The following is a 14,691-nucleotide window of genomic DNA, read 5'->3' as shown; positions in this document are numbered from 1 at the left end:
CCTGAATTGTGATATCCTAAAGATAAAAGATACCCAGAAAAATCTGTAACTTGCTTGGCTAGTTTGTATCAAACAACAACAAAACACAGAAAAGAGTTTTGTTTTAAAACCTAGTTTTGCGGCACTCTCCAGATCGGATCTAGGGCACAGGGACTGACGATTAGGCAATTAAACTCAAATTCTAAAAGTTATTAAGATTTTAAATAGCAAACATTGAGATGCCTCACTGGCTCAGACAAGTTTAAAATAAAACATTCAAGGATTTCTGGAGCACTCGGCTTTCTTTACAGAAGTCATGCACAGATTTGCACAAGAGCTCAGCTGCCATGTAAGCACCCAGGCCTCGAATCTGCAGTTGATTCCATAGCCGATTCTATTGCCCTCCCAACACCCTACTGCAGTCACTAGCACTGGATGTGGGTGCTACAGCAGGATCAGGGCCCTAAGAGATGTCGGCACATTTCCCAAAGTGCTCAGCATAGAATCATAGAACTGGAAGGGGAGGTCTAGTCCAGTCCCCTGCACTCATGGCAGGACTAAGGTGTTTGTCCAACCTGCTCTTAAAAATCTCCAACGATGGAGATTCCACAACCCCCCTAGGCAATTTATTCCAGGCCTGACAGTTAGGAATTTTTTTCCTAGTGTCCAACCTAAACCGCCCTTGCTGCAATTTAAACCCATTGCTTCTTGTCCTGTCCTCAGAGGTTAAGAACAACAATTTTTCTCCCTCTTCCTTGTGACAACCTTTTCTGTATGTGAAAACTGTTATGTCCCCTCTCAGTCTTCTCTTTCCCAGACTAAGCAAACCCAGTTTCTTTCAATCTTCCCCCATAGCTCATGTTTTCTAGACCTTTCATCATTTTTATTGCTCTTCTCTGGACTCGCTCCAATTTGTCCACATCCATTTGTGAGCATTCGGCAGCTTGCGGTGTTCTAAAAACCAAGCCCCAACTCTCCAGCATCTCTTTTTGTGGAGACACGCATCCCGTGTAAGCCAATCACTAGGGAAGACTCATCGGGGGGGAAAGGAGGAACAACCTTCCCCCCCCGGCCCCGCTACAAAACTGAAGTGCTCTCTGTGTTCCTACCCTCAGTTACAAAATGCTTCCTATGTGTCTTCCCAAGCTCCATGCTGGAAAGCAGGACATGGGAGACAATAAAAAATAATCTTCTAATCAAGTGAGGGAATGCCTCCCTTCACTCTCCAATGCCCTCTCCCTATAGAACTCCTGCTTCCCGAGAATCCAAGCAGACACATGGGAGCAGATGAGCAGAGGCGGCAGCTGGGGTGATGGAGTGAATGAAGACTGCAGAGGGGAATTGGAGAAGGAGAGTATGAGGGACAGCAGAGCAGGGGCCATGGAGGGTGCCAGCAGAGCATGAAGGGTGGTGGAGAAGGGAACGAAGGGGGAAGCAGAGCAGGAGTGAGGATTACTGGAAAGCGTATTATGAGCACAGCAGGGGCCTCAAGAATCCCTCCCAGCCACAGCGCTGCCATTTGATGAACCTAAACAGGCTCATGGGTGACTAACAATTCTTTTGGGTCCATCAGGAATGAGCAAGTCTTGCTGAGAGGGGAGGGTTGGATTTGGGTGGGTTCTGAAGGGCCTCCCTGAGTCTCGGAGGAATTGGCATGAAGACCTCATTCAGCTTGTGGGCCCTGACCAAACCAGACTCTTTCACTCCTGTATCTATAACAAAGAGTCACCTTCTTAGTAATGGCAAAACTAGGATGCTTTATTCTGTCTTGGACCTGGTGTTGAAATTTCCATCAGTTCCATGTGGAAGTACCTTATGGGATTGTTCACTATTATTCCAATCAGTGTGCCAAGTGCTACTGAACCATAGAGCAGACTGGCATGTGAAAAAAAAAATGGGGAAATTTTACTTTTCATCCAACTTTTGTTCCTATCAACATTTTCCAAGGAGCTGTGAATAACACACCTCTAGCAATTCTACAGCAAAGGCATGCAACCAACCACAAAACAAAATGTTCTTGCCCATTCTTCAAGAAACCACTTGTTCGCTGTACAAATATTGTGGCTTTTCAAACTTTAAGTTATAAGCAGACAATGTCATTTAGCTCTTAGAAACATCCAAAGCAACATGTAACGCACATTAAAATAGCATGTCTCTGTCTCCCTCTAGTGGCTAGACTACAAAGAGGATTATGAGCAGTGCAAGTCGGGAAATGGTTTTGTTGGGGTGGGGCTGCTTGCCCATGTAAAATTTCAATAAAAACTAAAATCCTTATCCCCAGTTTGTGTCTGCGATATGTTTTGTTAGAAAAAAAAAAAACAAGATTGTTTCTGGTTTTGGCCTGAAATGCCTCTTTTTCAGTTGCTGAAAAAAGCCAAAAACACATAAATGGTTTCCCAGGTTACTGGGTTAATAACGATCCCTCCCCCTTCAATTCTGACAAAAATGGACATTTTCCATAAAATCAAATTTTCCATGAAAATATGTTTTGATGGAAAATTTTCGACCAACTTTATCTGCAAGTCTTCTACTGGCTCTGATCTAAAGGACCTGGCATTTTACAGCTTAAACAGAAGAGGCTCATAGATACAAAGGTTCCAGGTTCAATACTCTGTGGAGGACCTAATCTAGGGTATTATTACAAATACAATTTACAATGCAGCTAAAAAGGAGCAAAGAATTTAACACAGACAATTGTAACTGCTCAATGACTGTAAAGTATTTTAGGTACCTTAGCTATGAAACTTCATACTTTCATTATTTTGGTTTTCTTTAAATTTTTCATTAGCTCTGAGTTTCCTGTTTGTTTTTTTTTTAAATCTAGGTTCAATCCAGATTTTGCATCTTGAGTCTACCTCCACAGTTGTCTGCTCAGAAATATTTGACCGTAAAATAGTTGCCAGAACACCGACTGGTTTCTCATGCGAAATCCTCTGGGACTAAGTCATGGCCAAGACCTAAAGGTTATGATATGGTCAAGAAGCATAACAAATTCTCAGGCACAAGAAGTGGAATGAGATGTAAATAGATAATAAATAATAGACCTCAGTAAATCCAAGAAAAAAATGACAGCTAAAACAATTTATAAAGAGGATGAAGAATCTGATCCTCAGATCCAACCTCAGTCTAAGTCAAGAAGGATCCAAACTTTAAAATTACAAACATTTCCAAAACAATAGCTCTAAGAGCACTAACCATATGTTTAATGCAAGGCCAGGCTTTCACCTTATTTTAATTAATGTGCCTAAAACTAAGAAATTAAGGAAATTCCAATTGATGGATATTAAAAAGAGACCTTAAGTCACCCTCATGTAATAAGACCCAAATCTTTTCCTATGGGGTTTTCAGCAGCTACCTACATGTAGCTGACCTCAGTGATATATCCCTTAGGCCCTGTGTATATGGAAGATTCTGGGGATGCAGAATACATATATAAGGGCATGTCTACACTAGAAATGTAAGTAGACCTATGTTAGGTCAACTTATAACCACCACAATAATTGCTGCGGTGGTTCGTGTCCACACTGCCCTCCTTCTGCCGGTGGTGCGCAGCCTCACCAGGAACACTTATTCCAACTTCAGAGGGGCAGTGTGGGGGACTGAAAGCCTGAGCATGAAGCTCCCCGCTGGAAGCCCAGCTGTCCGCTGGGCTCCCTGCTCCCAGAAGCTGGGCTCCTGGCTGCAAGCTCTGCGCCCAGAGTCTGGCCAGTTCCCAGGGGTCTCAGCTGGCCGCTGGGCTCCCTGCGGGGAGCCAGGAGCCTTCGGGCAGTTGCCAGAAGCTCCCCATTCCCAGCCAGGCTGCGCCTTTGATTCCCGGCTCCCTGTGGGGAGCCCAAGGTCTGGCGCGAGGCTCCCGGGAGCAGCCTGGACTCCAGGCATGGAACTCCCTGCTGGGAGCCCAGCTGCGGTGGGGAGTGGAGAGCTGAGAACCTGGGGGGAGCAGCCAGACTCCCAGAGGAGAGGCGAGAGCTGGGGCAGGCAGCCAGCCCCCCAGCAGTGGGCAGTGGGGAGCCAGGAGCCCCCAGGAAGCACCAGGCTCCGAGTGGGGAGGACACAGCCTGGCCTGGAGCAGGGAGCCGGGAGGGGTGGGGGGACTGAGCTGGAGCCCCCCACCCACACTGGTGACAGCCCAGCTTTCTTGTCAATTGGACTTGTGAAATTGACAAAAATGACAGCCAGCAGCCGACGTAATTACCAGTGTCTACACAAACAGTGCGTCACCCTAACCACACCAACATAAAGCCCTATGCCTCTCGTGGAGGTGAAGTTAGTATGTCGGTGTAGCAGGGAACTCACATAAGCGGGAGTGTCATAAATGTAAAGGGAAGGGTAAACCCCTTTAAAATCCCTCCTGGCCAGAGGAAAAATCCTCTCACCTGTAAAGGGTTAAGAAGCTAAAGGTAACCTCGCTGGCACCTGACCAAAATGACCAATGAGGAGACAAGATACTTTCAAAAGCTGGGAGGAGGGAGAGAAACAAAGGGTCTGTGTGTCTGTCTATATTCTGTCTTTGCCGGGGATAGACCAGGAATGGAGTCTTAGAACTTTTAGTAAGTAATCTAGCTAGGTATGCGTTAGATTATGATTTCTTTAAATGGCTGAGAAAAGAATTGTGCTGAATAGAATGACTATTTCTGTCTGTGTATCTTTTTTGTAACTTAAATTTTTGCCTAGAGGGATTCTCTATGTTTTGAATCTAATTACCCTGTAAGGTATCTACTATCCTGATTTTACAGAGGGGATTTCTTTACTTCTATTTACTCCTATTTCTATTAAAAGTCTTCTTGTAAGAAAACTGCATGCTTTTTCATTGTTCTCAGATCCAAGGGTTTGGGTCTGTGGTCACCTATGCAAATTGGTGAGGCTTTTTATCCAACATTTCCCAGGAAAGGGGGGGGGGTGCAAGTGTTGGGAGGATTGTTCATTGTTCTTAAGATCCAAGGGTCTGGGTCTGTAGTCACCTAGGCAAATTGGTGAGGCTTTTTACCAAACCTTGTCCAGGAAGTGGGGTGCAAGGTTTTGGGAAGTATTTGGGGGGAAAGACGTTTCCAAACAGCTCTTCCCCAGTAACCAGTATTTGTTTGGTGGTGGTAGCGGCCAATCCAAGGACAAAGGGTGGAATATTTTGTACCTTGGGGAACTTTTTGACCTAAGCTGGTAAAGATAAGCTTAGGAGGTTTTTGTGCAGGTCCCCACATCTGTACCCTAGCGTTCAGAGTGGGGGAGGAACCTTGACAGGGAGCAAGGCTGTGGTGTGGACACTTAGGCCACGTCAACAATACCACTTACATTGGCAAAACTTATGTTGCTCAAGGGTGTGGGGGGCGAAAAAAAACCCTCAGCAACGTAAATTTCACCAGCATAAGCGCTCATGTGCACTGCTGCTGGGAGAGCGTCTCCTGCCAACACAGCTACCATCGATCATCGGGGTGGTTTTATTATGTCGACGGACGAGCTCTCTCCCATCAGCACAGAGCGGCTGCGTGAGTGATTTTACAGCAGCACGGCTGCATCGATACAGTTGTGCTGCTGGAAGCCTGCTCGTGTAGACGCGGCCTAAGTGTGTGCGTGTCCGGATGATACAAAGCACATCAGGGAGAAGGTGTTATATATGGTTATTAAGCAAGATTACCAACAATCATTTGGCCTACTGGACTCTAACAATCAGTAATAAATGAACTAATTATTAAAACCATGTTGTACCCATGTCGGTCTCAGGATATTAGAGTGACAAAGTGGGTGAGAAGAAAAGAAGGACTTGTGGCACCTTAGAGACTAACCAATATATTTGAGCATAAGCTTTCGTGAGCTACAGCTCACTTGTAAAAGAGATGACTTCACCCATCTTGTCTCTGTATTTATTAAAACACCTGTTAATCATTTATGAACAATTTATAAATTCACTATTGATATAAAGTGTGACTAATCTGGTGAATTAAACAAGGCACATCAGTAAACTGAGTGAAGAAAAGAGTGTGCTGGGAGTCTGTTTAGGACAGGAAAACCTGTTGAAAAAGCAGTTTATTCAGATTTTAAAAACTGATAACTATCCTAGCAGCATGTACAACTGGTCTTACCATAGAATCATAGAATATCAGGGTTGGAAGGGACCTCAGGAGGTCATCTAGTCCAACCCCCTGCTCAAAGCAGGACCAATCCCCAACTAAATCATCCCAGCAGGGCTTTGTCAAGCCTGACCTTAAAAATATCTAAGGAAGTATATCTAAATAGATAACTAAATATCTACCACCTCCCTAGGTAACGCATTCCAGTGTTTCACCACCCTCCTAGTGAAAAAGTTTTTCCTAATATCCAACCTAAACCTCCCCCACTACAACTTGAGGCCATTACTCCTTGTTCTGTCATCAGCTACCACTGAGAACAGTCTAGGTCCATCCTCTTTGGAACCCCCTTTCAGGTAGTTAAAAGCAGCTATCAAATCCCTCCTCATTCTTCTCTTCCGCAGACTAAACAATCCCAGTTCCCTCAGCCTCTCCCCATAAGCCATGTGTTCCAGTCCCCTAATCATTTTTGTTACCCTCCGCTGGATGTTTTCCAATTTTTCCACATCCTTCTTGTAGTGTGGGGCCCAAAACTGGACACAGTACTCCAGATGAGGCCTCACCAATGTCAAATAGAGGGGAACAATCACGTCCCTCGATCTGCTGGCAATGCCCCTACGTATACATCCCAAAATGCCATTGGCCTTCTTGGCAACAAGGGCACACTGTTGACTCATATCCAGCTTCTCGTCCACTGTAACCCCTAGGTCCTTTTCTGCAGAACTGCTGCCAAGCCATTCGGTCTCTGCACTTGTCCTTGTTGAACCTCATCAGATTTCTTTTGTCCCAATCCTCTAATTTGTCTTCTAAAACAGCAAACTATCTTACCCTACATCAAAAAGCAATAGGGTGCTTTTAATGCTGATGAAATCTGTTAATGAGAGTCACACTTCTTCAAGTCTTATAGAGGCCATCTTATTTTTTAAAAGGTTCAGTAAAAGAAAAAAAAACCTGTCACTAATTTGGAACCCTGCTGTCCTTTTAAAAACCATCTTTGAGACAATGCCTCTTACATTATAGGATCCTCCAAATGTTCCCTGCAAGGACCATTTCCTTTGTAGTAGGAAAAGAAAAAGACTTTGATCCTGCTTTCCTTATCCTGCAGTCTGTGTAAATGTATGTCCATTAGGCACTCAAAACTTTCCACTGTGCTATTGGCAGGTACAGCCATACTGAGTATATACACAAATGCAGGGGGAAAGTTTACTAGACATCTAGTGGAAAATGCTCTATCCAATAATGAGAGGGACTATATTTCACTTCTGTGACTAGATTTCTCTTTGTAGCTGGGATGTGTGCAGGTCAGATCCAGATTTGCTTTTCTGTTAGCCCAGTGAATTGATTTTACTGCAAGCTCCCAGTGTGAGGAAACGGTCATTTCCATTCCCCATTCATTCCCTTTGTTCCACCGTTCTGGAGAAGGGGTTCGGAGACACGATTGCTGTGTCACGCAATGTAACATATACCAAGTTCTGCTGGGCACTCGCTTTCCATGAGCATGTGTGTTGTGTAGGAAATACAGTACCACTGTTCACCTGTAAAACGTACATAGACCATTTGGGAGAGAGTTTCAAAGGTACAAATGGACACGTGACTCCCTTTTACAGCTTTGCAAGTTTTCCCCTAAAGTCTCATAGACCACTTCCTTTGCCTCTGGGCTCATTTTGTGCGGATAGCAAGAGGTTTGGGCCTTTATTGGTTTTGAGGTTTATTAATTTTTGCTCACTTCACTTGATTAAACACTAGAAGCATTTCTGGATACAGTTTGGATAAACAACTGTATTATCTACAGCCCTTTATGGGGCTGCATTGTGCAGCAGAGTTCACAGAAATAGGACTCATCAAGGTCTCAACCTGTTTTTTTAAAATTATGCATTCAACATGGAACACGCAGAGGTGCTCTGAAAAGGACACCATTAACTAACAACAGTGCCCTTGCTGCAGGCCACTGTTGATGTGTCGGTGGCAATCCCTGGAAGTGTGGAGCATTGGTAGCTGGGTAGTAGTGACTCTATGCACTCAGAGCATATCCTGATCGCACTGATGTAAGGGCAAAACTTCCCTTTCCAAGGAGCTCCATCAGGTCCTAACTAATAAATGTGTCTCGTCATGATACTTTTAACTTTTTTCAACGCAAGAGCCTGAACTTGCAACCCCTACTCATGTGAGCGGCCCCTTGGACTTCAGTGGGAACATTCACAGGAGTTAAGATTACTCGCAGGAGTAAAGGCTGCAGAATTGGACCCAGAGTGTTACCTCTAAATGACATTTCAAGAGTTTGCGTGTTTGTAATTTGTCGGGGGCTCCCCACTTCCTTAGTATTCCTTGGCCCCCTTCACATAATGCCAGACAGTAGAGGAGGTAAACAGAAACTCTGATAAGAGCTCTGGGAGCTGTTTACTTACAGTACACATCCACTCGGATTGACTTTATAGCTGGGGAACCCAAACCATTCTCCGCCTTGCAGTAGTAGCGGCCTCCTTGGTGTCGCTGGATATTTGTAATCCTCAGAGTTTCATTGAAGACACTCGAGTCTTGAAATCTGTCAGAGGCACTTCCTGCTGTTTTCGTCCACCTGATCTGAGCAAGCATCAAAAAAGACTGTTACTTTAGGTTGGCTGTTTTTAAAAATGAATGCAGTACAGCTGCAGAGATTGCTCTACAAAACTGAGAGCATCATGGGTCCTGTGGCTATGAGAAATCAAAGAATACCAGGACTGGAGCCCCAGAACTAGCCTATGTCAGCAATAGCTGATGGCACTACCCGATTACTCTAGTTGGAAGTACCTTATAAAGAAATGTATCCCGTTGGTGAGGGACATATGTGATGACTCAACCACCAGCAGTAACACATCTGCTTCAATAGCTGCAGAAAAACCCTCTATGAGCAGAATTAAGCAGAGCACATCAGGTCTAGTTCTGTGCTGTTCTTTTTAATAGCTGAGGCAATTTTATATTGAATTTATTTTTTGTGTTGTTCTACCTAGGTTTATATAAAAAAATATTTCAGTGTGCCATAGCACTCGTTATAATGGACACATTTTCCAAGGTTTTGAGCCCCTGCCACTCCCATTGAAGTCAAATTAATGAAAATCAGATCACAAACGTCTGGAAACGTCTTAAAATATAACAGAAGCCTCCAGCTGCTCTTCGATAGCCATATCATGAACAGTGTCTCACACTTTCAGGCAGCTGTCTATACCTGGGGGCGGGGGAGGAGTTAAAACAGTTGCTTGGCTTTTTTAAAAAAACATTGTCTGTTACAATAATTAGAACTTCGTCTACATCAATAATTATTTTCCAAAAATGTGCAAACTTTTCAAAGCGAACACTTCTGTTAAACTGCCAAACCAGTTGGAATGCCTACGACACTCTATTACAAACAATGCAATTCTTTTAAACACAGCTGTGCACACCAGAATCCGATCTGGTAAGGATACAGACAGTTGTTATGGTATGACTCAGTGAAAAGTTTGTACAATTGGATGAAACATGCATTGAAAATACTGGAGCTAATTGCAATGGCCGCACTTCACAGCACAAGAAAAAGGACATGTTCAGCCCAACGTTCCGGGCCGTTAAACCAATTTGACACCAAGTCGCTCCACTGACTTCACAGCTACGCTTCAGTTCCAGCGGTGCCAAGGACTGGCCTAGTTATTTTGTGAACGACTTTTCCATCTCACATTCAACAACGATGCAAAGTCTCTGTTGGAATTCCAAGTCGAACGAAGCAGTTTCTTGCTAAAGAGCAGACCTCTGGCAAATGCCACTTAAAGGAAAATGGTCGCAATAGTGTTTTCTCTTGCTGAGTCTCTGGCCGTCTCCACACAGCTGTTAAAGGGACTTCTTTTTCAACTAGCAGTGAATGGCAATGGAAGAAGGGACTGGATCCCTAGCCTTATGGACAACACATTACAGAAGTAGTGAAGTAATTACTGGTAAAATATCCTGCTTGGCATGCTTGTTAATGTGGATACAGTTCATTTGTCATCTGAAAAAAAATACATGGAAACACGCGAGGACCTGCATTGCCGGAACTTTGCCTGTTTATCCGCCTCCTCCAGGAGCTCTGAGCACCTTCAAAAGTGATGCCGTTAAAAAAGAAACAGCTGTTACCGACTTTCCCATAGGAACTTCTCCCTGAAAATTACACTGGGCCAGAAGCCATAACAGGCAACACTCAACCCTGGACCACAAACAGGTTTGAAGTCCCATATTTTCTGATCCATTAGGACCCAAAATGGGAGCTTTATATCCATTTTTCTCCACACACCCCCCGCACCCCAGAAGGGCTGTAGGCTTGGACTCCAGAAGCTGGAGTTATAGACAGAAGAATAAAATTTTGAAAGTTCCCCAAAACATTTTGAGTCTCTTTTATAAAATACACAGGAATATTCACAATTTATGATGGAGTAGCTTGCAGGTGGGCATTACACTCTTTGCAGCTGACCTGCATAATTCAAACATAGCTGCACCATGCAGGAATAAGCAAATACCTAAAACTCTCTATCTACATTATTCTGTCTTTGTGTGAGAGAAACACCATTACCACAGCTATATTTACAAATATTAATATGTTTGCATTTCTACTGTAAAGCCCCAGCTTTGGGGCATTTTAAGTCATCTATAAAATGTGCTTCTGGCTAATTTTGGTGTACAGAGTGTGCAGAAGGTTGCTGTCAAACTTTAATTATATTTTTTAATAAAAAAATAAACACTGGCTTAGTGTTAAGGTTACACAAAAAGGAGAAGATAGTCACTCAATCTGCTGCATGCTTTATTATTATTACTGTTATTGTTTGAACCCAAAATTGCCTGGCTGTTGTTGATTTAAATTAATTGTTTTATATTTTTTTTCTTACATTTTAAAAGTAAAATAGAAAAATGGATCGAACAAATAGACTTTTGATCTTTAAGGGGAAATATTTTTTCTTGAAAAATTCAAAAAGTTGGAATTTACTATGTCAAAAGAATCCATCTCAGAATATTTTTTAAAATCACTCACTATTGTTACATCTATCTAATCTTAGAAACAACATAGCCCAGTCTGTCCCATTGGTACAGTCATACCCTCGGCTACAGCTCAATAAATGAACCAAAGATTCCTTTATCCAATCCATCCTCTGACCTCCAAGACCATTTCACAGAGGTCTGACTTTAAATGGCCAGCATTAGCTCCTAAAGTGGATTTTCAGCTTTATCAGGATTCCTCACTTTTGCGGGGTTAATATTAACAGTATGAAGTAATTTTGGAGCTGACCTCTACTTAGCAAGGAGAATGGTCTTCCAAAGACAAAAAGGTGTAAAATGACGAACCAGGTTCTCTCTCTTTCAAGTGAGAGTGGCTCTGGAAAAAAAATACCATGTTTACATTGCAGCTGATTTAATCTGAATTCATTATTCACGTTGGCTTTAACTCAATGCAAATACTACAAGGATCTGATTCCAATCAATAGAATATTGTGATTTATTGAGCGCCAACACTGCAAAAATATGACTAATGCACTAATCAAAGCAAATGAATACAGTAAAATAAGATGACTGAGCCTAGAGGTCTTACTCAAGCATAACTCCCCTTCAAGATAGACCTGTGCTTTTTCGGTTCGCTGGACAAATTGAAAAAAATAAAACTTGTTTCAGCTCAAACTAAACATTTTTGGGTCAAACGAAACACTTTGGTTGCCTTCGTTGACTTTGAGAATAATTTTTGAACTTTCTTGGTTGACCCAAATCTGCATTTTTTTGGCAAAAAAAGTTTCATTTGAAAAATTTTGCCCAGCTCTAATGATAGTCGTTTAGGGGCTGTAGTACTGGGCCTGGTACAGTCAGTGGGTGACATGCAGAATGTCATTAAAGTTCTTGCCCAATATCCATTGAATGAAAGCCCTTTCATTTATTGCAGTGGGCACTGTATCAGGCTCTAAATACCATGTGAGAAAGCTATCTGCCGTCACCATTCCATATACCATTCCCATGGTATCTGAGCCCTCACAATTGTTAATGCCTTTCTCCTCTCAGCTGTGAGGTGGGGTGGTGCTTTTATCTCTCTACCCCTCCCCTGAGCAACTGAGGTGTAGCGAGACTAAATAGTTCCCCCAGGGGCACAAAGGAGGTCTGTAGAGGAGCAGGGAATTAACCCATAATCCCCAAGTCCCAGGCTAGCACTGATCATGCTTATTCAAGTGTTCAGACAGTTCCTGGGTTGAAAATTTCCAGCCAATTGCTTTTATTGCTTCATGGACATTTGCATGGTTCAGAAACCCAAATTTTCCACAAATTTTAGCCTACTTGATTATTCATCCAAAACCACCTTGTGAATGCTTCTTATTCAGAATTTGTTTGAAAATTTCCATTGTCCCAGTATTGGAGCAGAATTGTGTGACCAGTCACATAGCATGAACGAACAAATATTCAAAGAAAACAGCTTGCAAACAACTAATAGGCTAAAACTATTCTTTTCATAATGTGGCTTTTTATTGATGTCACATCCATACATCATGGCTTATACAAATCAGACTAATAATACATGTTAATACATAACACACATGCATTCACCTGCTGCATTGATCTTGGCCTAATAGGGTGAAATTTTCAAAACTGCTCAGAGCTGGCTGCTCATGTCACTTTTCAATATCCTACATTTTTGTTTTCACAAGATTCTGCTGTTTATTTGTCATTCAAAATGCCAATAAAAATGTCACTGTGAATGCTTATTACTAAGTAGGGCATTAGCAGAAATCAGGGCTGGCTTATGAATGATTCACTTTCAAAGGTAGATAAATTCATAAGTTTGTATTCATAATTCAAATATTCATAATAGTTGTAATGGACAGTTCAACTAACTTTGCGTATTTTCCTTATTTATTTGGAAAAGGAACCTTAAGAATTAAGGAATTATTTTGGGGCAGTTCTCTGGCCCCTGTTATGCAGGTCAGACTAGATGATCACGGTGGTCTCTTCTGAACTTAGAATTTACGAAAGAAATGCAGAGGCTTACAGGCCACACTGAACTGCAGAAGTATCGGCTCAAACACTGTATTGCCTCAAAAGTACCTTAATGTCTTTCCTTTATTCAAGGCACATAGTCTGCTTGGTCAGCACCAATGGACTGGTTTAAAGCCACCATTCAATATTTCCAATAGATTTCACAATGGATTTATTTTTCTTCTCTCCAAGTGATCAGAGGAAAAGGAGGAATCTGGCGATCACTTTTTTACATTGCAAAACTGAAACCTCTGTGAAGCACCAAATAAATAAAATAATCAAAATAAGGTTATCCCCCATGCTCCATGAGGAATCCCGTTGGAACGGCTTGCAAACAAACATCCTACTCTCACTTCCATGAGATTTTAAGGATAAGGAAATCATAGAATCATAGAATAACAGAGTTGGAAGGGACCTTTGGAGGCCATCTAGTCCAACCCCCTGCCCAGAGCAGGACCAATCCCAACTAAATCTCTTAACCACCCTCCCAACATTGAAATCCCTGCCTCAGGCCAAGCAGCTTTTTTGCACGCACACAGTCTGGAGTCAGCTGGGGAGAGGCCAAAGCGCAACTTCCTCCTCCTCCCCTCCCCCGAAAAAGGATTGCAGTAGAATGCCATTGGAATGGATGGGGACGTTTGTCACACCAGGATTAATCTGAACCTTTACGAACAGCTAGGCTTTTTATTCTGGATTGTTTGGTGCCTTTCTGACTGGGTTGTTTCTGCTTTCAGTTAAAGTTCTGGGTGATGGTTCTCGATCTGACCCACGTGCCGTTTGTATTTTCCATAAAACACACGGGCTTTCACTCAGATGACTCCTCTTTGGCTTCCTTTAGCAAAACACATTCAGAGAGTGGCTGCTACAACCACAGAGCAGGAAACTATTAGCCACAGCTCTCAGGATAGCAAGCTTTCCAGTGCACTTCTCCCCTACTCTCCCGCTGATAGACTTCATTTTCTCTTCCTTTAACACTCCCATTCTTGAGACTCCACAGCTGGCCCCACCCTTCCAGCCAAGGCATTCAGATACTACAGTGATAGATGGTCATCATAGCTTCTGCTTCCCCCTCACCTAGTCCTGTCAATTGGTGTCAGTGGTTCCTGATCTTTTTCTCCAAGCGTTCTGGTCAAGCGGGTCTTCCAAGCTTACACCAACCTTCTTCATGTCCTCCTTCAGCCTCTCAAACTGCCTTGTTCAAGGTCTTCCTCATGGTCTTTGCCCCGCGACTACTACCTCTTCTACTCTCTGGCCAACATATCCCACAACGCGTCATCTCATATGAGACACCCATCTCAGGCAATACTCCTTCAGCTTTTCTGTGATGGAGGCTACCTGCATCATGGCTCGCACTGCATCATGGCTCGTATGGGGCGGGTGTGGGCGTGCGCCATATAAATACCTAAATTAGTGGTTCTCATACTTTTCTGTACCATGACCCCACGTTACAACAGAAGTTTCAGGACCCATCTAATCAAAGAAAGGGAGAATGACCCCAGTCCACAATTTGAGAACCTATGGCTGAGTGGATACAGTGAGTAGAATTGCCTCTGGAAAGAGCAAGGGTATGTCAACACTGCAATCCTGGGATTTGACCACAGTGTATCTAGGCATACCCAAGCTAGCTTGAGCACTGGTAGCAGAAAAGCCAGAGTGAGATAGG

The 14,691-nt window shown here is 43.1% G+C and overlaps 1 protein-coding gene across 3 annotated transcripts in view; it reads right to left on the bottom strand.

The window, feature by feature from the left end:
• The window catches only part of MDGA2 (MAM domain containing glycosylphosphatidylinositol anchor 2), a 647,298-nt gene that overhangs the window by 343,178 nt on the left and 289,429 nt on the right, over positions 1–14,691 (bottom strand). For 2 of the 3 annotated variants that reach the window (XM_037901392.2, XM_037901393.2), the window contains exon 3: positions 8,447–8,621. The exons of the other annotated variant lie outside the window; for it this stretch is intronic. In XM_037901392.2, the coding sequence (XP_037757320.1) occupies positions 8,447–8,621 (175 nt within the window). The remainder of the gene's footprint in view (positions 1–8,446; positions 8,622–14,691) is intronic. 3 annotated transcript variants of the gene reach the window in all.

This window comes from Chelonia mydas, chromosome 6 (genome assembly GCF_015237465.2).
Source record: "Chelonia mydas isolate rCheMyd1 chromosome 6, rCheMyd1.pri.v2, whole genome shotgun sequence".
In the NCBI taxonomy this organism is placed as follows: domain Eukaryota; kingdom Metazoa; phylum Chordata; order Testudines; family Cheloniidae; genus Chelonia; species Chelonia mydas.
Note: the sequence above shows the minus strand (reverse complement) of the source record. Positions and strands in the feature narration are given on the sequence as shown.